Here is a 22,973-nt window from a genome sequence, read left to right on the forward strand (position 1 = left end):
CTATCTTTAAAAGTTGTGCAGGGGGAAGGGAGAATTTCACCTTGTGGTTTTTCCCATTACAGTGTTGCAAGAAAACCTGCACTTGGCTGAATTTTCTCTTCTCTTAAAGATACAGAATCATTCTCAGGCCCTGAGCCTGGCAACCCTATAATGATTAGAGCATTGGGCTAGAATTGGGTAAACCCGGCTTCAGATCCCTACATATCCATTGACCTTACTGGGTGATCTTGGGGCAATCATCATCTCTCAGCCTAGCCTATGTCACAGGGTTGTTGTGAGGACAGAATGGAGGAAACAGTATGTATGCCACCTTTAGCTTTTAGGTGGAAAGGCAGAATATAAATGTAATAAACAAAGTGCTAGGAATCTCAAGGATGTGACTTTGGTGATGTTACCCAGCTGACTTAAGCTGTGTACACACCGTACATTTAAAGTAAATGGCTTTCCCCAAAGAATCCTGGGAAGTGGAATGTGTGGAGGGTGCTGGGAATAGTAGCTCTTTGTAGTTTAAAGTACAGTTTCCTGGATTATTTTGGGGCAGCAATGTGCTGTAAATGTATGGTGGTATTATTATTAAATTTGTATCCTGCCCTTCCTCCTGAAGGAGACCAGGGTGGCAAACAAAACAATTTAACAATAACAACCAAAAAAACCCACATTGTTTATTTAATACACAGCATTAGAAAGCAGCAATTTCCATCTAGCACTAAAGGCAGTAGCAATACCAAGCTCATGCTGTTTCAAACTATGTCCACGACAAGCAGGCTTGTGCTATCAGAACACGTTCAGAGTTAAGCTACCTAACATTGGTAGCATACGCATATTTTCACTAAGTTTGGATCAAGACTGGACTTACAAACTTGTACATTTTTTAATTTTTAGCATCTACACATCTCTTCCAATATATTCCTATTTGTACCATAAGAATTTGTGCCATATTTATTACTAATTTCCAGCAAAGATCTTGGTCCAGGCATATAAAGAAAGATGTAGACAGGTACTTACACTTACAGATCTTTTAAAATTGTGAGCTTTAAAAACTATGTTACTACTATTTATTTCTTTATAAATATGTATCAGTGAATAAAGGTTAAAAATAAAAGCTTAGATATTTTAAATTTTTTAAAAAACCAAATAATACATGACAATCTTGAGTGAAGTTCTGTCTTCTGCCTTCCAAGTTACTAGAGTTGATAGGTTTCATTGAAGGGATAGAGGGGATGTTCAGCATCCCTTGCAACTAATGCCCCCTGACCATAACCATTGGTACAATATATCTCTAGTTAGAATAATAGAATCATTGAATAGTAGAGTTTGAAGGGTACTGTAAAGGCCATCAAGTCCAACCCCCTGCTCGATGCAGTTCTTATTCAGGCTCCCAATAAAGCTCATCTCTTTGGCAGCCTTACTCTCTGCACCGCAGACAAGGAGAGGGGAACCCTCAGAGTGCCGAGCCAGCAACCAGCCAAAATAAAAAGAGTAATTGTTTATTGCAGCCTGACATGTTTTGAGTATCGAAAGACCCTTTATTAAGGGCCATCTGCAATGCATTTGGGGTGCCTCCCTCTCTGCTTCCCCCTTACTCTCTGCGCCGCCATAGTAATTTACTAGAAGAGGGAATGACTGGCCTTACAACATCTCTGTATGATAGGCTAATATTAGTACCATCTGGAAATGGGGTCTGAGGCTAAGAGAGAGAGAGAGAGTGGTGTGCCTTAGGTTCCTTAGTGAGTTCGTGGCCAAGGAGAGATTTGAAGGGAAGCTCTCTTCTTTTAGCTACTATTCTGTGCCAGGAAAGCTTGGTCCTGCATTGATGACAGTATAACAGCAAAACACCAGCCTTTCTGCCTTCCCCATGCCTCCTCTTCCTCCTCCTCCAAGCTAGTCCTTGTTAGTGGCAAGTTTGTAGTAATGGGCGCAATTAACACACTGGGGGTCATTTCTGTGTCCTGCAGACGAACAGAAATTGCCATTGGAGGAACCCTAGCCATGATTGCTCAGCAGGGTTATTTTCCTGTCCCTTTCTTAATTTTACTTTATGCTTGAGTTTTTATTCTCCCCCTCTTCCTCTTTGTGTTGGGAAAGGGGGAGAGCAGAAAAGGTCTGTAAGTTGCATTCATGCTGAGCTCAGGTTAGGTAGGCTGGTTAAAGGTCACTCTTCTCGGACTATATATAGCTTCTTTAGGGAAGGAGGTGTGCGTGCGTGTGTGTGTTGGGGGGGCGAATAAGGCAGAAAATTTTACGTGATTTGGGTAGGGGGACAAGGTTTGTGTGAGTTTTCTTCTAATTTTGCTCCTTTCCCCACAGCTGTTCCAAAGAGCTCAGGTTTTGAACAGAACCAATTTAATAGTCCCAGGGGAAGAGAAACTTGAAGGGTGATTATCATCATTATAAAATATTAACTTTTTGAACATCCAGATGGCTTCCCAGCCGGAGCGTTTCTGAAGGGTCTGGGTGTGCTGCCACTGCCTTGCAGCTGGTATTGAATGGACTGGCTTTGCCATTTTGCTCGCCCCCTCCCCCACATGGAACCACTGGTGGTATTTCAACTCTGGACTTGACTGATGATGGCTTGGCTCTAAGTGCTCTACCTTCCCCAAAATGTAGCGCTGTATTTCATGCTGTTCTCTTGGGGGAAATTGAGTTTTAGACCGCCCCCTTTAAGAAAAACAAAAAAGGAAAGGAACGGAATGGTCAGTGTGGGGAAGGAAAAGTAAAGTGAAGATGGGAAACTTGGAAGAGAAGGTGACACAAGCTTAGTATTTGATACGCATGGGCCACATCTGCACCATACGTTTAAAGCACTGTTGTACCACTTTAATGGTCATGGTTTCCCCCCAAAGAATCCTGGGAATTATTAGTTTAAGGATGCTGAGAGTTGTTCAGAGAGACCTGTTTCCCTCAGAGGGCTACAATTCCCAGAGTTCCCTGGAAGGAGGGATTGATTAGTAAACCCCTCTGGGCTCCGTCACCAGAAAAAGAGGAATCTGACTCCTGGTTCCTGACCATATATGTATGTGTAGAAATCCTCAGACTTTGTGCAGCTGGCATGCAGCCTACTGTGCAAAGGCAACAAGCACCCCTGTTGCTCTACCTGCCTTTGCCTCTAGCCCTGCTCACCACTGTCACATAGCCTCTAGAACAGCGTTTCCCAACTAGTGGGCCACCAGATGTTGTTGGACCACAATTCCCATCTTTCCTGACCATTGGCAATGCTGGCTGAGGCTGATGGGAGTTGTGGTCCAGCAACATCTGGTGGCCCACTAGTTGGGAAAGGCTGCTTTAGAACATTTCCCATGAGGGAAGGCCACCATCAGTTCGAAAAAGGTTCCCCATCCCTGCATGTTGTTGTGTTTGGATTAGACACAGGTAAAAGGAGAAGAAAAATGAATGCTCACTGTATCTCCCTGGCAAGTTTGGCTCTTAAATATCAGTTACAGGTTTTAATTTTATAAGATGATATTGGAACATGTTAAGGCTGTTGTGATTCCAGAGCTCTCCTTTGCATTCATTTAAATACAAATGCAGAGAAACGTCTTGCTGTGGAGACTTGGCTGTGAGATGTGGGAAGCAGGGATGGGGGAGAATATCTGCTAAATCAGACCTGGCATCAGATTCCAGCTGAATTCGATAGTTCGCCATCCTTTCAGACTGGCACCTATTTCTTGCTGCAGGCCACGGCTGTAATCGGCAAGGATTTTGTGGCTGCGGCAGCAAATCGGCAAGAATTTATTCTTTCAAACCTTCCCCCCCTATTTTACATCCAGTTATTTTTGTAATTGCAGCTGCTGCATTCGTAACTGCACTTACGATGACTGTTTTCCCGCCACGAAAAAACCACATAGAACACTGTGATGCTTCATGTAAGCTACCTAAAAATTACACAAAGTTTTTCCTGCCGCCAGAAGAAAGGGGAACACTATGATCATTTATGTAAGCTACCTAAAAATTACACAAAGTTTTTCCTGCCGCCAGAAGAAAGGGGAACACTATGATCATTTATGTAAGCTACCTAAAAATTACACAAAGTTTTTCCTGCCGCCAGAAGAAAGGGGAACACTATGATCATTTATGTAAGCTACCTAAAAATTACGCAATATTTTTCCCGCTGCCAAAAAACCACATCAAATACTGTCAGCATTTACATAAATATCTATTAAATTTTAGCCACCAAAAAAAAATTAAACCACAGATTGAATCAACCAAAAATGTACACAGCAGATCGAATTGGCAAGTGTGAGAGTGAGCGGGAACAAAAAAAGGGTGGATCAGGAACAAACGATGGACTATCGGAATGCAAGCGGATTGGAACCATGCACAAATCCCGTCCCTAGTGGGTAGTCATTGCTAGGACTAGATATGTGACCATGTTTGAGAAATCCATATTTATTGTGAGGACTAAGGCTCTTGTTTTGAAGCTTTTCACTCACTAGGAACGGTTGCCATTTTGATTTGTCTGCTGTGGAATCCTGGAGTGTCTGCCGCTGAATTCCTGTGCATTGTGTACGATCTTCTAGGGCAGGGGTGAGGAGTCTCAGGCCTCGGGGCCAAAGGAGGCCCTCCTGGCCTCTCTCTCCCCAGGCCACATTGCTCACTGGCCTTGCTTCACACCTTCCTTGAGTTTTTTTTGTCTGGGTAGAATTTCTCTTTGAACTCTTGTCTGTATGGAGACCAGAAAGGGTGTGTGAGTATGTGTAGTAACTAGTCTCATGTACAACAGTAAAAAGTTTGCTCATTGCTCTGTCCATTTTTGCCTGTGGCTCTGCTCACCACCTGCATGTGGCCCCCAGAAAAGAATATGGCCCTTGAGCTGAGGAATGTTCCCCATCCCTGTTCTAGGACATACACAGTTTATGCAAGGACCAGGTCAGGCCTATTGGGCATCATCATCATCCTGTGAGAAATAAGCATGCATCCTAGAATGTTCTCAAAGCTTTCCTGCCCCTGCATGCCGCTAGGGAAAATTGGTGATGGCTTGAAAGCCATCCTTCGGGCAGGAGTTGCTCACCTCCGGCGCTCCAAATGTTGTGGGACTCCAGCTCACATTAATCAACATGTTCAGTTGTCAGGGATCTCAACCGAGGAACTCCTGATTAAACTTCTGAAAGACACAGAGCTTCATGGTACATAGTTGCTGCCATCTCATTTTTACAATCTGCTTTGGAAGGTCCTGAAGTGGTTGACCTCTTTAGCAGAGATCGGTGAGAAGCTGGTGCCAATATTGCCTCCATTTTTATTTAAAGGCACTGTTGTTCTTCCTGAATGTGGAACTGCTCAAAGTGATGCTTAAAATATAAACACCCACAAGCAATTAATGGGAGGGGGGGATGGCTCATGAAGGAGAGGAGGCAGGCAGGGGAGAGTGACAAATCCAGTCTATGAAATCTTTGTGAACAATTGGGTAAATACCCGCATGTCAGCCAGCTCCTTTTCTGTCTCTGGAGCAGTCTGTCATGTGGCTAGACGTTTGCAAAGATATTAACCCTACATAAAAAGTGTGCCAGTGGGTAATTATGGAAATTAACTTGCAATTAGGTAATGTCACTCATACACTTTGCTCTCCGCACGGGGATAAGGCTTGGAGAGCTATTCTGCAGCAAAGGTGGGGTCTCCCCTCCCAGAGCTCTCAAGCAGATTGATCTGACTGCTTGGTCACAAGCTTCTTCTGTGACCTGGGCAAGGTGTCTGCTGTTTTGGCAGAAACTGAGGCAGAGAATTAATTCTCTACTGGTAGTGTTCCAGCAATCATTGCAGGAAAGCATTCCAGTTGCCCAGTCTCTCTTCAAATGTTAAGCTCGCACTCTCTTATTCCTATGAGTGGGAAGTTTGAGAAGAGCAAGTGGGTGTGTTTCTAGCCGAGGGTTTTCCAAGAGAAGAATGCTGAGCTGTCTGCTCAGTGTACAGATTCCTTGCTTTTCCTTCCCTACTCTTCAGGAGACTAAATCCAGGGAGGGGAGAGTGTACAGCTACCCATAAATATCTTGTGAATTGTTATCTCCCCTTGACCTCTTTCTGAACAAGGTTCGCGATGACTTGGTTGATAGTGGAGATCATTCTACTGCTGCTCAGAGTCAATTAAAAGAAGCTCAGTGTGTTAAATATATATGGAATACTTGCCACATTGAGGGGGGGTTACATAGCTGCAGCTGGAAGCTGAAGATGAGACAATACACTCTCCCTGTTGAGAGGTGGTTCATGCAGAATTGGGCAACCTGTTTTCTGTTTTCAAGACAAATCCCTTGCCCCAGAAGCCCAAACTGATCACTTGCAGAGGCCTTTTGAAAGTAGGTGGAGGTCTGCATGTATCCCACCCCTTGTTCAAGACATTCTGCTCCCCTTCTGGACATAGTTAAAATGTGGCTGCAATTTTTACATAATTTATGGTGGCCCCAAATGTATTGCCATAAAAGTAGAAATACATTACCAAAAAGGAGGTGAAATGCACGCATGAACACGAATACACACACACAGATGTGTGTATGCTAATATATATGTATAGATGCAAATTTAGAAATAATTGCTATAATTTAAATAAAAATACAGTACATCTCACCATAGTGAGGAAGACTGTGAGCAGGTGACCTGTGTGCCTGCTGAGCTGGCCGGGGATGATGGAGGTTGTAGTCCAACAACATCTGGAGACTCAAGGTTGAAGAACTCTGCCTTATCTAATTTGCTGCATCAGCAGTAACTCTTCCTGACGTTCTCTCTCAATATCATGCTTTGAGACTATTTGCACGGCACTCGCAAACCAAATCATTTGAAATGACTAAAATAAGACAAGCTCATTCCAGTGTGTCCTGACATGGATGAAGAGTCTTTCTTGATCCTAAAAATGCAAGGGTTACCTTCTTTACTCCAGTGGGCCACAACTTTTTTTTTAATCTTAGCTGGATATGTGATGACATGAAGGGTTATCACACAAAAAAGATACCTTGGTCTTAAGTGAGTTCTGATTTAAACCTTCATATGGATATGCCATAGTTCTGAAGGAAATAAAACAATTGTTTTATTTCATGATGCATGAACAACACTGCAGCAGGTACTACATTCCCTTCAGTGAGGCAAAGAAGGGTGTGTGTGCTCTGCTAAGAGAGACCCTGCTGCCTGTGGTTCATATAAGTTCCTGTATTAAATTGAAAAGTAGTGATCCCATTGAAACGTCAGATTGTCTCATTTGAAATATGAATGTGCTCACTTTGTAAGGCTTGCTTCCATTGCTTTCCATTCTTACTTAGCCTGGATTGCTGTTGGAACCAGTGTGCCCTCCTTGGCATCTAGGGTGATGCCATGGCAGTATTCTAGGAGCCAGGGACCCTGAGAGACATGGCAAGAATCCTTAGCATGGAATTTGGTACGCTAGAAACTACATGTCCCATGGCCCTTTTTGTAAAAGTAACGATGTCCACAGCCACCATATCTTTTGGTGTTTTATGCTTAACTCCTATAGCTGAAGCTGAAAATAGAGTCTCTGGAGTCTGAGATGGACATCTCAAAGTCCTTTTTAAGCAATAGATACCAAAGGTTTGAGGTGAAACTTTTTACAGTCCCATACTAAGCCCCAAACTTCCTTTTCCATCTATTGGCATTCTGTTTCTGCAAGGAATCAAATATCATATGCCACTGGTATCCAATAATCGATGTATTCTTGTTCCAGTTCACTTTTTTGTTGCATCAGTGGGCAATTTAGTTTTTTTATTTTATTATAAAAATATTTTAGAACAGGAGTTATTTGGGTTAATTGCATCACCTTTTCAAAGTTCTTGTCCAAATTTCCATCTAATGTCTACTGTGCATTATTTTTCAGTAAGGCTTGTAAATTGACTCAACAACTTGCCAAGTTTGATATTAATTTTTTTACAAGATTCACAATAAAAAAAAGCTTCTAAATTCCTTCTTTTGCTGGTAGCCTGTATGCTATTTATATATTATTTATTCCAAATATTTATATACTGTTCAATCACAAAAAGTTTTTTGGGCAGTATACAGTAAAAGCTAAATCCATAGATAATACAAATAAGGATTAAATCTTAAATAGAATAACAATATTAGCAGATTAAAATTAAAGTATAAGACACAACAGAGAATAATCTAGTGCAAAAGATCTAAAAAGCACTACACACAAAATTAGAAGCTCCGTTGGAGTGTATACCGCAGATCAGGAAAGGTACCACCAGGGCCAAGTGGATACCAGCATGGTTAATGAATAGAGACAAAGAAGCTTTTAGAGACAAGAAGGGTTCCTTCAAAAAAACTGAAAGTTTTGTCCAAATGAGTACAAAAAGGAACACCAACTTTGGCAAAAGAAGTGCAGTCAGATAATACAGGATGCTGAAAAAGAATTTGAGGAGCACATTGCCAAGAACGTAAAGACCAACAACAAAAATCTTTAAATACGTTAGTAGCAGGAGACCATTTAAGGAGGCGGTTGGACCCTTCGATGACAAGAGAGTCAAAGGTATGCTATAGGAGAATAAGGAGATTGCAAATAAGCTGAATGAATCCTTTGATCTTTCTTCAAAGTGGAAGATACAGGGCAGATCCCTGTGCCTGAACTAACTGTTGCAGGAAGGGGGTCTGAAGAAGTAAGGCAGATAGTGGTAATGACAGATGAAGTTCTAGGCCTATTAAACAAAATGAAAAATCAGTGTCAGTATGCATAGAGGTGATCCGGTTGACATGGTGTACTTGGACTTTCAAAACGTTTTTGACAAGGTACCTCACCAAAGACTCATGAGTAAGCTTAGCAGTCATGGAATAAGCTTAGAGGTCCTCTTGTGGATCAGGAATAAATGGACAGTTCTCCCAGTGGAGGGGTATAGAAAGTGGACCCTCAAGGATTAGTACTGGGACCTGTGCTTTTTAACTAGTTCAAATTCGATTCAGATTTAAAGGTGAGCAGTGAGGTGGCCAAGTGTGCTGATGATACTAAATTGTTCAGGATCATTAAAACAAAATGAGATTGTGAAGAGCTCCAAAAGGAGCTCTCCAAACTAAGTGAATGGGTGGTAAAATAGCAAATGCATTTTAATGTAAGTGTAACATGACGCATATGGGGCAAAAAAATGTAACTTCACACGTATGCTCATGGGTCTGAACTGGCGGTGACTGACCAGGAATGAGACCTTGGGGTCATAGTAGATAGCTCAATGAAAATGTCAACCCAGTTTATGACAGCTATGAAAAAGGAAAATTCCATGTGAGAGATCATTAGGAAGGGTGTGGAAATAAAACTGCTGATACTAGAATGCTGTTATAGAAATCTGTGGTACGACTGCATTTGGAATACTGTGTACAGTTCTGGTCACTTCTCAGCAAAAAGGATATTGTAGAATGGAAAAGTTTTGGAAAAGGACAACCAAAATGACTAAGGGGATGGAACGAATCCCCTAGGGAGAAAGGTTGCAGCATTTTTTAGTTTAGAGAAAAGGTGAGTAAGAGCAGGGCTGGAATCCATTGGCCAGTGCTGGTTCAAAAGCATTCTGTTGACCTAACAGGCTGGTATCCATGGTTTTTCACTTGGAAAAAATATCAATATTAATATCAATATTTTGAAAGGACATATCACTATTTTGAAGGAAATATCGATATTTTAAAAGGAAATATCTATTAATTATATGCTTACAACTAATATTTTAGAGGTGGATTTTTTTTAAGACAGTCCATTTTCAAAAATTGTCACAGAAATTCACTACATTAAAATCCAATCCTCAGCAATTGGGAATAAGTGAATTAATGGAAAAATCAGTACCACATTTGAATTGGGCAGAATTGTGGCACATTCCTAAGTAAGAGGTGACATGATTGAAGTGTATAAAATTATGCACGGCATAGAGAAAGTGGACAGAGAAAAGTTTTTCTCTCTCGTAATACTTGAACTCATGGACATCCAATGAAGCTGAATGCTGGAAGATTCAGGGTATATAAAAGAACGTACTTCTTCATGCAGCATATTGTTAAGCTATCAGGGCCAGTGCTAGTGGGTGGCCAGATCAGGCATTGGACAAGGGTCCAGGAGTTCACAAGAGACACCTCACCAGCCTGAGCCCAACCTGTCACGCTGGCATTTCTCCTCCTTTCGTCGTTGCTACCTCCTTTCCCCTTAGAGCCAGCTTGGCCACTCTGTCTTCTGTGCGTGCCTGGTGGGGGCTGCCTCTGCTCTTGGGGTGGGGAGGAGGCTTTGGCTTGTGTGCCTTGGGAGAGGAAAGAGGCACTGCTGCTGTTTTTGCCATCACTGCTGCCTGACGTGATGCGACTCAGTTGAGTGAGTGACACAAGGCAAAGGGGGCAGGCGCTCACTCGTGCCATGATAGGCAGTGGCAGTGGTGCCTCTTCCTTCACCCTGGAGTATGCAGGCAGGGCCTCCCACCTTCTGACTCCTCCTTTCCCACCTCAGTGGCCTGCCATCTGCCAGCAACTCCTCTCTCCAGCTCTGCAAGCATGGCGGGAGCAGTGGCAGCAGCCCCCGCCAGGGAGGGGTGTGCAGAGAAGGGGGCTCATGGAGGACTCTGTATGCCCAATGGCCCCAAGAAACCTGGATCCGGCCCTGCAAGGAGGTAGTGATGATCACCAACTTGGAGGGCTTTAAGAGAGGATTAGACAGACTCATGGAGTATCAGTCTATGATGTGCCCGTGTTTCTGGGATTACCACCTTCTGATTCCCAAATGCCTAGATTAGGAAATCCTCAGGAAATCCACCTCAGCCTGGGTCAGATATGCCCTCTGAACCACACACTTCAGCCCCACGACTTTTCCCCCAAAAGGTGGCCACTGGTGTAATTTGTCTGTAAAATTCGTATAGGTATAGGTACAGAATAGGACATTGGTATGGTAGCACTCTTGACCAAGCTGACACGTTGGATTTTGAATCAAACAAATAAACTTTAATATATACAAGATGTTAAATGTGATAGTAAATGAATTAGTTGTTATTGTCCCTAATCTACCTACCTATCCTACCCCACTAATCCCAATGAAATCCTCCCCTAAAACCCCAGTCCTTCTAACTCAATCTTCTCTTCTTGATCCCTAATCCTATCTAACTCTTAATTGTCAAATTCCAATTTTTTTCTCTGTAAAACTCCCCTTGGAATTCTCACTCACACACCTCTTCCCATGTGTCGGTAATACCTCATCTGTACCTACTATTAACACTTTCTTACCTGAACACTGTTTCAAAACAGTTTTAAGCATATAAATAATTCTGATTTTGTTACAAAGGCTGTCAAGGACTACTAGCCATGATGGCTATGCTCTGCTTCCACAGTCGGAGGCTGTATGCTTCTGAATACCAGCTGCTGGAAACCGCAGGTGGGGATAGCGTTAATTGTGCTCAGGTTTTGCTTGCAGGTTTCCCAGAGGCATCATGTTGGCCACTGTGAGAACAGAATGCTGGACTCAATGGGCCATTAGCCTGATCCAGCAGGCTCTTATGTTCTTCCACAGTTTTTACAACTCAAAGACTTGGGGAAATAATCTAATCTGTATAACATTTTTAGTTAGCTTTTCAACTAAATATCTAATTTCTTGAACTTTCAGCTTGCTTTTGTGTTTATTCAGTTTTACACTTGCAGCTCTCACCCATGCCAGTGTTTGGATATATTCTTCCATTTTTTTTTATTTTTTTGCCCCAAATGAATATATCAATAATATATTTCTACTTTCAGTACCTTCAAATATTCAGTGTGGGGAAGGGCTGCAGCTCTGTGGTAGAGCATCTGTTGTGCATGCAGATGGTCCCAGCTTCTTGCCTGGCATCTCTCGATAGGACTGGGATATACACCTATCTGATACCCTGCAGAGCTGCTGCCAGTCAGTGTAAAACATAAGAAGCTAGAATGGTCTGACTTGGTATCAGGCAGCTTCCTATATTCCTATATTTTGTCATAAAAGATCATAGATGCTGAGCTTGCAAAGACAATCTTTTTTTAAAAAGTGCATATAAGTGATCTCTGTTTATTGTGTGGCAGTTATCAAAACCCGGTGGGTAAGGCTAAGTCTTCCCATTTTAATATCTTTGCTCAATTCCTTTGGATGTAGACTGTTATTACTCATGAGTGCACCCATATCTTTACTTTTAAAAATTATTTTGAAGGACACAAAATGTCAAGTTCTACCTCTCAATCTTTGTGTTTAGGCTAGCTGAATCTTTTCAAATGGTGAATAATAGACAGATTTGGAGAACTGGTGGACAGTTAGTCCATGCCCCCAGAAATATCTTGATTTTGTTTTTCAATATAGGTTTCTTGTGGTCTATCTACTGCACTTTCTCATCTTCTTTCTCACTATGACCTGCTGCCCTTCTTGTGACTATCGCAACTTCATATGAATTTCTTCCAAGATACTGTATCTCTGTCTGAAAGCTTCAGTTCTTTAGTGGCCTTCAGATGCAAATTAAGTAAGATTGTGCAAAACAGCACAGTTTAACAATCCATTGATTCTAGGGTTATAAGGGCTAGTCGGAGCTGAAGAATATTCACCTGTATTCATTGCTGTCAGAGATTATAGCAGTGAGTCATTGCAATCACCTTAGGCTATGTAGAGAAAGGCACAGGATTTTGACAGAAAGCAGGCTCCTTATATCCCCTGCTAGGAGAGAATTCCTTAGATAATTTGCAGCACCAGTCATCTTCACCCACTTAAGATCCTGGGAGAGCAGGAGAGGATAGATGGATGAACTCCATGCTGTATCATCTCTTCCACTGCATATACAGAGTCAGTGAGGTGCAGCTGTTGGACTAGGACCTGGGAGACCAGGATTCAAATCACTGCTCAGCCATGAAGCTTGCTGGCTGATCTTGGGCCAGTCACAGTGTCTCAGCCTAACCTACTCAGGCCCGGCACCAGCAGGTGGCTAGGTTGGACATTAGCCGAGGGCCTCTGGGGCCCAGAAGGGCCCCTGAGGAGCCCCTCCATAGGTTGGGTGGAGCTCCCTCTCCATGATGTGCAGCAGCAGCAGGATGTGGGGCCTAGGGACCTGATGCTGCTGTGGTTTGTGGAGCGGAAGCTCCACCCTCCCAGGAAACACCCTGCAGCACAGGCTTAAATAAACCTACGTGCCCCACCTACCTCCTGCATCACATCAGCATGCTGGTGCGCTATGTGTGCATGCATGCCATCACCTAAGAAGGTGGAGGGAGCATCCCTAAGGGGTTCACCCCCCCTGCCATATTGGGTGATAGTAGATGTGCTAGCACGCTGATGTGGCAACACAGGTGGGGAGGGCAGGCTTATTTAAGCCTGCACTGCCTGCATCAGGAAAGGGTGTTGGGGAGCATGATGACGGAGGCTCAGGGAAATCTGTTGTCCCAGGTCCCAGTCATGCCTGGTGCCACCTCTGAACCTATCTCACGGGGTTGTTGTGAAGTTAACATGGAGAGGGAGGATAACCACATGTGCCGCCTTGAGCTCCTTGGAGGACAAGGTGGGATATAAATGTAATAAATAAAATAATAAATAATGTACATAAACCATGACTTTCTAAGGCTGTGGAGCCATTGCATTTGGTTACCCCAGTTGCTTTCACAGATTGGAGATTATTCCCTTTACCTTGCAGTGATAGACAGTTCTTGTCTAAGAGAGCCAAATGCTAGTAACTGTCCTGAGCTCTTCTTTAAGCAAATTTAAGGTGCCTTGTGCACGCACCTGTTGCCTACCCCACAGCCCCCTGAACTGAGGAGCTCTTAAATAAGCTCTGCCTGGTAATGATTTTTAGGGTAAAGTAGTCTTCCCAGGGAATGATGGCCAGTTTCAGCTGAAGGCACATGCCTCTCTTGAATGCTGACCACCCCTAATGCTTCTTCATTGGCTGAGAAGAAAAATGGCCACCTATCCACTCTTAATACAAAAGGCTGTGTTCCTCACCTTTTCAGTTAATTATTATTGGTGAGGGGAGGGCAATGTAACAACCTTTTTGTGTGTGTGTTCCTTTTCTGGGAACTGTTTTGCAAGAATTTTAATTTATGCTGCAAGACCTGATATTTCCATTTTCTTTGGGGCTGAAGACAAGAGTGCTTTCAGGCGTGCTGTCTTTTTATTGCTCTCATCACACTTGGAGAGGCTCAACCTGTGACTTTCTTGACTAAGAGAGCCTTTTAAAAAATGATGGTTTAAGAGCAGCTGAGTGATGTCATCACTGCAAGTTCTGGGAGGATATTTCTGGCTAATTTACAATTTATTATATTTCTATTCCCATCTCATCAATAATTCCAAGCCTGGGCCCTCTCTCCTCACTCTCTCTTCTTCATCTCTCCCCATTCTACGCAAATTGCAAGCTGTTTTTAGTATGACCACTGGGGAGCCAGGAGGAGAAAGGTAAACAGAGGATGTTCCACTGTAACTTTGCCAGGCCCAAGAGGGAGTGAAGGTTTCTCAGTGCCTCCAGCTTTCTCCCTTCCATCCGTCAGAACCAAGCTGTTAACAATTAAAAGGAATTATCTTCCCCCTGGTTTTGACTTGATTGCATTTGTGTTTATAGCAGTTTAGCTAACAAGCTGCAGGCAGGCTACTGCAGGAAATGTCTCACATTGGGCAGTGAATGCTCACATCATCTTCTGCTTTCAGGTTCTCTTGTCACACTGATTTTAATTTTTGTTTTCATCTGGCTTGTTCTAAGTGTTGGTTAAGGGTGCTATGTGGCAACCAGAGAGATTTACATCTTCCATTTTGGACCTTATGTACCATCCACAACAATGTCCCTACGTCTCACAGCAATCTTCAGCAGTTAGGCTCTAGGGGCAGAGGAGAAAGTTCATTGTCAACTTCCTAGCCTTCTGAGGATGACAGACAAATTGCTGACAAACCACCGCTGACATCTTGGAAATGTGATTAGAAAAAGAATGTCTACCCCAGCTGTTTCAGTGTTTTATACAGTGAACAGCTTGTATAGCCGGCACCTCATCTCATGGCAACAATAAGACAGTGTAAGACAGTGTTCTGTAAGGTAATTGAGTGTGTTCTTAGTTAAACTATGGCATTTACTCTCACAAGAGTCACCAACTTTGATGGCTTTAAAAAGGGATTAGACAAATGCATGGAAGATAAGGCTATCAATGTCTACTAACTCTGATAGCCATGTTCTACCCCCAATAGCGGAGGCAGTATGCTTCTGAATACCTGTTGCTGGAAACTGCAGGAGAGGAGAGTGGTGTTGCACTCAGGTCCTGCTTGTGGCTTCCCGTAGGCATTTGGTTGGCCACTGTTAGAACAGGATGCTGGACTAGATGGGCACTAACCTGATCCCAGCAGTGAATGCACACAGACTCCTTGTCTGCAATAGGCAGAGCTTTACTAGGGAACAGAAAATGCTTAGTTGACTTCCAGTTCTAGCATAGGTTTCCTCAACCTGATGCCCTCTAGATTTTGTTGGATTCCAACTCCCCTGACAGCATGGCTGATAGTTGGGGATGATGGGAAATGTAGTCCAATTTAGGGCACTGTGTTGGAGTGGAATGGAGGAGACACTGCTGTTTAAGATCTAAGGGCTTGTTCACATACCCAGCCCTAGTGTGAAGGTTATACACACCATGGGTTGCCAGAGTGAGCCTCTGGTTCACATGCCCTCCTCCAGTATGCACATCCCCTCTAATGTGAACTGTGTGGTCCCTCCCACTTATTCATAGAAGACTATGAAGGAGGCAGTATGCTTCTGAGTACCAGTTGTTGGAAACCAAAGATGGGGAGAGGCATCAAATCATGATGTTCCACTCCATTAAAAGTTGATATGATTATGCCAAGTTTACATATGACTATGTATTATACTGAAAAGAAACTTTGTACCCTTTTGTCTTGGGTTGGTCTGACTGCACTGTTCTGAGAGTTGAAAAGTCTGGTGGCCTTTATGCATAGTGTCCAAGTGATAGCAAGATAGTCTCTTTTCAGCCAGTGTTATCCCTGAAGCATCTTAAGTAGTAGTACATCACTGAAAAATGAGGATTAATCCTATATTGGAATAACCCTGCCATTCTGTGCCCTCTCCGGTCATCTCCCATTTCTAAAGGAATTTAAAGCCAGCAAGTATAAAAAGTACTTTCACTGACAGAATTGCTGTCTCTGCAATGTGCTGTAGTTTTGCTCCAGTATGTATCAAATTAAAGATTGCAGCTGGCATAGAAGTTGTATATTTGTGGCGTATATAGTGAAGTTATTTTATGCAGCTTCTGGAAGCTGTTTGGGTTTGCTGTGAAAGATGGAGGTTTGGAAAGCACACATAGTATGACTAGCAGATCCTGCTTTTCTGCAAGCTTTCTGAGAGTAACAGATACTTTGTCACCTTTCACTAGGACTTGGAAGATCGTAGAAGTGGTCTGATGAATATGTGTATTGCATGGCTGGAAACATTATATGAAGCTTATGTGTTTCTTAGAGAAGGTGGACTTTGCTTCAGGCAACAGTGCTTCGGTTACTTCCAGACTGGATTACTGTAAAGCACGCTATGTGAGGCTGCCTTTGAAGACAGTCTAGAAACATTAGTTGGCCCCAAATGCTCAACCGGACTCTTGTCTGGTCCAAAATGAACAATTTGGTCCAATTTGTTTGGTCGAGGCTCTTGTCTGTTGCTTGTACGTCAGAACTCCAGTCTTGTATTACCTCTGTCGGCTTCCTATTTGCTTCTAGGCTCAATTTAGAGTATGGTTACTGACTATTGGTCTGCCTGGCTGGGGCTGATGGGAATTTGAATCCAACAGCATCTGGATGGCCACAAGTTCCCCATTCCTACTTTAGAGCACTAAATGGCTGAAGGCCAGATTGCCTTAGGGATTGTGTGCTCTGATATAAGGCTGGCCAAGAATTAAGAACAATGTCAGAGGCCTTGCTTGGGAGTTTCAACAAGTGAGAATGAGACACAAGGCCTTTTCTGTGGTGATGGTGCTGCAATTCTGGAATGCTCTCCCAATTGAAATTTGTCAGGCTTCCTCTTAGCATCTTAAAAGAGGCTTTGAAGAAGCTATTTCTTTCTTTGAAGAAACTGTGTAACAACAAATTTTATTTCTGTCAATTTTTTAATGACCTGGTTTGCCTGTAACACTAAGCTAAACCATGTCTACATGAGAACGAGTGAGTGTGGGTACTATAGCACAAATTGCAGCCACTTTGTCCATCCCCTGGTCCTGATGCTGTTGTGACACCCGGAGCAAAGCCATGGTTTGACTTAGCATTAAGTCTGAACCCAGGCTCCTGGTATGTCTCGCTCCAGATGAGCTGTAGCCAAAATGTGTTCCTGGCTTACCCCTCATGCCTGGGCAAGACAAACTGTGAGCTTGGGTTTGGATAAAACACTAGCATCGCAGCAGTGAGCCTGGGGTAGGAATGAAGTGACTGTGATTTTTGCTGTGAGTTACTGCTTAACATTGCTTGCAAACTGAGCCAGTGTGTACCATCTTTTACCCTGTCTAATGTTGGCTTTTAAAAAAGTGTTGATTGTATTACGTTTTGTGTATAATGCAAGTTGTAATTGTACTTTTTATTTATAATATATGTTTTTATTGTGTTGTGTGCTGCTCTCAGTACTTTAAGTTGGAGAGCAGGATATAAATTGTCGTTGTTATTTTAGTGGCCAGATGTGAATAAACAGATGCATTCTGGCCACTATAGAAACAATAAGTAGAATTTACCTTTTACTGTTTTCTTCTGTTGTCTCTGTAGGACCTGATTGCTAAGAAGTGAGGAATTAGGGGCTAGATCATCTTCAGTACACCATGAAGATTGACTTTGATTTTTCTTTCCAAGGCGTGCACTTGATGAGCTTGCTAACATCCATGCTTTGCTGCTATCACCATTGTCACTAAGGAACCACAGTTAGGAGATTGGTCATTGACTCTGCCCCTACCCTTTGCTGAAGACAGCTGGGGTCAACAACATAAGGCCACAGCAGGAAATCTGACCCTTAAGAAACAAACACACACCCGCTCCACCTTCTGAATTCTCACATCATTTTTTCTTCTCCTAGGATAAAGGCCTCTGGATCCAAAGGGATAGCTGAGAACTTTCCTTGGCACGGAGACTTTGCCTCTCCAGTCAAGAGTTTTCTCTCTTGTGGAACTTAAAGGCTGTAGTACTTATTACCAGAGCCATCCTCTCCGGTGTGAGTGGCTTTCATTTTTTTTTCTCCCAAGTAAAAAAATAAGAAAGCTTCTTTCAAAAATGGGCTTTACCCTCCGCTCTGCCTCTTTCACCCTGAAGGTGAGCTTATTGCTGGGCTCCTTGCTCAGCCTCTGTCTTGGTCTAGAGTTCATGGGCCTTCCCACTCAGTGGGCCCGTTACCTCCGTTGGGATGCAAGCACAAGGAGCGACCTCAGCTTCCAGTTGAAGACCAATGTCTCATCTGGGCTGCTTCTCTACTTTGACGATGGCGGTGTCTGCGACTTCCTCTGTTTGACCCTGGTGGATGGGCGTATTCAGCTCCGGTTCAGTGTGGACTGTGCTGAAGCCACAGTTGTCACGGATAAGCAGGTCAATGACAGCAACCTACACTTCTTGATGGTTAGTCGCAACCACCTCCGGACTGTTCTAGTGCTGGATGGTGAAGCCAAGCCTGGTGAAGTGCGCCCACAGCGCCAGTACATGAACATTGTCAGTGACCTTTTTGTGGGAGGTGTCCCATCAGACATCCGCCCTGCTGCCTTGACCCTTGACAGCGTCCTGAGTGAACCACCGTTTAAAGGATTTATCTTGGACCTCAAATATGGCAATTCAGAACCTCAACTCTTGGGCCACCAAGGGGTCCGCCTGGACATGGAAGGGCTATGTACAGAGAACCCTTGTGAGAATGGTGGAACGTGCTTCCTCCTGGATGGCGAGCCACAGTGTGATTGCTCAGCCACTGGATACGTTGGGAAACTCTGTTCTGAAGGTAAGCGATCATTCACTCTTCCCCTGGATTTTGCTGTACAATATAGCAGTTTAATGATAATTGATCACATCTCTCCCTCTCCCTCTCCCTCTCGTGTTTCAAAAGACCTAGTTCTCTTTCCAGTAACATGAGAGATTTCCAATGTTAGCCAGCTACATTAAACCAGAAATCAAAATAATGTAGGAACTGTCAACATACTACATAAGTCTGAATTCCATTTCACAGCTTGATTATTAAGGATTCACCTGTATTCTGTGGTTTTGGCAGAAGGGGAGAATTCATTACACTCGCCCACATCACCGGGACATGCAACTACCATCTGCCTTTTTGAAATAATAAAAATAGGAGCAAACAGTTAGTTAGTGTAAGAAGCAACTCCCCCTTTCTCCTCCATTTGAGATACACTGTAATAGTTGCAGCAGAGATCATACACAATTTGACTCCATATAGCTGTGGCCAGGGAAGAATGGAAAGAGTAAGTATATGGGTATATGTACAGAGTTTGCAGAGCTGGAGTGCTTTGTTTAAATTCTTCAACCCACAGTATTTTGAGTAACATTTAGGTGTGCTCATATGCTGATTGATCTGACCAGGCTGACGGTGATGGAACAATCATATTTTTCTGGTGGTTGGAGAGAGGGATAAAATGCAAAATGTCATTAGGTGCGCTCTGTATTCTAGGATGTTTGATTCCCACCCCCTGCGTCAGCCTTCCATACTACTGAGTGCTCAGAGGAGGGAACAATCCCCCCACCATTATTATTATGTACACCGCCCAGAGAGCCCTTGGGCTTAGGGCGGTATATAAATTAAATTAAATAAATAAATAAAATAAATAAAACCATTTGTACCGTGACATTCAACATGAAGAGTTCTACAGTGAGCTCTTAACATAGGAAACTTGTCAGTGTATGACACAAACATCAAGAACATAATTTAATTGACGGTGCTATTTGCCCTCTGTTTGCTTTTGGTATTTGACTTCTTTGATTAGTTGTGGAAAGCGGATCGCTTTCTCTCTGTCCACCTCTGACTTCTCCCTCTGCGTGATTTCTGATGAAGGCTCAGTCCTACATTCATGATATCTCATCCTGCTATGAGCTGTGGCTGTATCCTCACTTCAGCTTTGCTGCAGGCTGTGTAAGAAGGAAGAAGAAAGAAAGGGTTCAACACCCTCCCACCCCTATGGAGACAAATGAAAACAAATGGCACAAAAGCTGTTGATGAACGGAGAGAAAATGAAACTTGTTTGAGTTTCTCTTTTAGCTGTGCCAGTAAGTCTGGTAAATTAATTCCCATTTCTTTGAACTGGATGAAGACTAGGACCCAGATCACTTCGGTTATTTTCTCATAACCTGTCTGCTTTTCTCATAGTTTGTCTTTGATTTTGGTGTGTTGACAAGTCATTTTACATCTGATTTTAATTGGATTCCTGCATTGAGCAGGGGTTTGGATGGCCTTATAGGCCTCTTTTAACTCTACTATTCTATGAGTATGATTTCCCTATTTTTTAAAAAAAGAATGGCTTTCTTTTCCAACAGGGCGGCGGCAGCAGTAGTCCCACCCTCCGTCTGGATTGTTAACCAGTTTTACACCATTTGCCAACCTTTGGGATTTCTGAGTTTGCAGATGGTCACTGGCTTTTGGCTGGGAGCTGATGGGGCTCAATCAATAGCTCCTGTTTTAGTAGCTAAATGCAATGCGTATCTCTTTAAATAATGAGTTCTGTTGACAGAGTTCAGGCCATTACTTGGCTATTGATTGATACCTGTGTCTGCAGATGGCAAAACCACAACAAGCTCATTTATTCTGTGGACAGGGAAAATATATATAAATAAATACTTAGCAGGAGCCTGCTGATAGTGAAATTCCATTTACAGTATCCCAGATTCATTAATGTGAACTGTAGTTCCAGTTAGTAACCTCAATGCACAGTGAAATCTCCTAAATAAATACTTGGGAGAAATCCTGCAAAATGCATCTCACATGCATAGTTTGGAGACTTGCACAGCTGGTTTTTGAAAAAACAACTTTGGGCTGCGCACTGTGCATAGTTGTGGTCAGTTGAGGGCCTTGCCCTGCAAGATCCAGCTCCAGATTTTGGAGGGTCCTTGGCAAGATTCTGGCTGGCAGGCACCACCAATAGTAGTTTCTCCTCTCCTGCCCATTCCATATTGCCCAATCTGCTGTCCAGAAGAGGGAGGGAGAGTTGCATCCACCCATGTGGGCAAGCAAGTGACAACAGAAGCAAGGAATAGTAGCCCCTACTAGACTGGCTGGTGAACTGGAGCCAGTTTTTACTGCCACCCAGAGGGAGATGGAATGAGAGATGAAATATGACTGAACAGGTGTTATGGGGTGAAGAGAGGGGGAAAGCTGCCCTTGGACTGAATGGTATTTCCTAATACAAAGCGAAAGGTACAGAGGCCAAGGTCTGGATTAGATCCATGGTGGGATGGGCAAAGATTAAAGCTACCTGTCCTCCATGCTAGTGTCCTGACCTGGATGAAGACCCCAACACCTGCAGTTCATTTTTTTCCCAAATCAATGCATGTGATTGGTAACTGAGGGAATGGTGTCACATCTAGTTTGGCCCTTGGTTTCTCCTGGAGTTGCTTCACAGACTGGTGGAGCAAAGAACTTCAACAGAAATGGCCTCTTCCTGTTCTCTGTTCTCCAAACCACACCAATAACTCTTTACAATAATCTGGGATTGCTCTGATGCCAACAACAGCTCAGGTTCCTTGAAGTATCACACACACAGACCTGTATACTTTGAAGTAATGTCTCAATAAAGAATTCTAATAAAACAAACAGAACTGGTTAGCTGGGTCACATGCACAGAGTTAAAGGTGCCTCCGCCATACCATGGTCCTTCTCATTTCCCCTGCACCAGCTAAACATAAACCAGCTGCGCAGTGGGAGACTACATGGCAAATATCATACCTATGTTGGCTTTATGTTTTCATAATATAATTCCCATGGCATGGCCTGAAGGCACATGAAGCCACCACCTTGCTGAAGTTAAGTAGGTTTCAGTCTGGTCAGTGCCTAGATGGGAGTCCTCCTGAAAACCCCATGTATACCACTTTGGGTTCCATGAAGGAGGAAAGGTGGGATATAAATGTAAGGAAATAAAGAAAATTATGCCAAGTGGTTCCTTGATCCTCTTCAGGGCCTTTTCAAATATTCAGCAGCTGGTGCACCCACTAGTCTTGACTCACTATTGAATATGGTTTGTACCTAGAGTCTACTCATGCTTTAAGAGTAGGCCGAATGAAAGCCATGGGACTTAAAAAGTTAGTCCCATTGATATTCAGTGGGTCTGTCCTAAGCATGGCTAACTTTGGATTTAATCCTGTGTGTATGATGGCATATATTTGCAAACTCAGGTTAATCTTCACTTGCTCATGTTTTATGTTTACATAGGCATACATATGTGCCCGCACATGTGTGTGATGTGTAGATTGTGTGTAAAATTATGTGTAAACTGTATTGTGGGAATGTTCCAAAAGGCCACCTAGTCTGATCCCAGTGCTTTTCATGCTATGATTTTAAACTAGACTGCCAATTTAAATTGTGACATGGCAGAGATGTGGGTCTTGTATCCCCTGCCAGATCAGTTTGCAGAAGAGGGATTTCCAGTTTGCACAGTTTAAGGATATGTGCTTTTCATGTAAGGCATCTATTCCTTTCTTTGGGTTTTGAGGATGAGCTGAATGGAAATTCTGTTAAGAGCTTGCATTGAACTCCTCCGGTGGTAGCAGAACCATGGAGGTAACATCGCTGCCAGCTTCACAAAGCGACCTCTCAAAAGCCTCTTACCTCCCACAGGGGCTGTTTCTAAACGCAGCCTGAATAGGGGCCTGATTGCACCTCTTTCCTTGATTGCAGAGCAAGATTTCCTGGGGATGCTTCCTCCTGAATGACAGAAGCGTTTGCCACTCTGTAATTATCACACTTTTAACTGCAGAGTGAACAGATTTCTCAGCTCCCCCCTCCCTTTTTAAAAAAAACAGGTTACTGTAGGCCTTATCTTCACCTGACCCTTGGGCATGGGCATGGCTTCCTGTTCCAGATGGATTTGGATTGTAGCTGCTTGACTCTCTCTTGCAGGCATGC

The 22,973-nt window shown here is 43.2% G+C and overlaps 1 protein-coding gene across 1 annotated transcript in view; it reads left to right on the forward strand.

The window, feature by feature from the left end:
* Positions 1-22,973, forward strand: part of NRXN3 (neurexin 3) — a 1,913,991-nt gene that overhangs the window by 75,725 nt on the left and 1,815,293 nt on the right. The window contains exon 2 of the mRNA XM_061611873.1: positions 17,645-18,851. Within this exon, the coding sequence (XP_061467857.1) occupies positions 18,143-18,851 (709 nt within the window). The 5' untranslated portion in view covers positions 17,645-18,142. The remainder of the gene's footprint in view (positions 1-17,644; positions 18,852-22,973) is intronic.

The sequence above is a fragment of the Rhineura floridana genome, chromosome 2 (genome assembly GCF_030035675.1).
Source record: "Rhineura floridana isolate rRhiFlo1 chromosome 2, rRhiFlo1.hap2, whole genome shotgun sequence".
NCBI classification, from domain to species: Eukaryota; Metazoa; Chordata; class Lepidosauria; order Squamata; family Rhineuridae; genus Rhineura; species Rhineura floridana.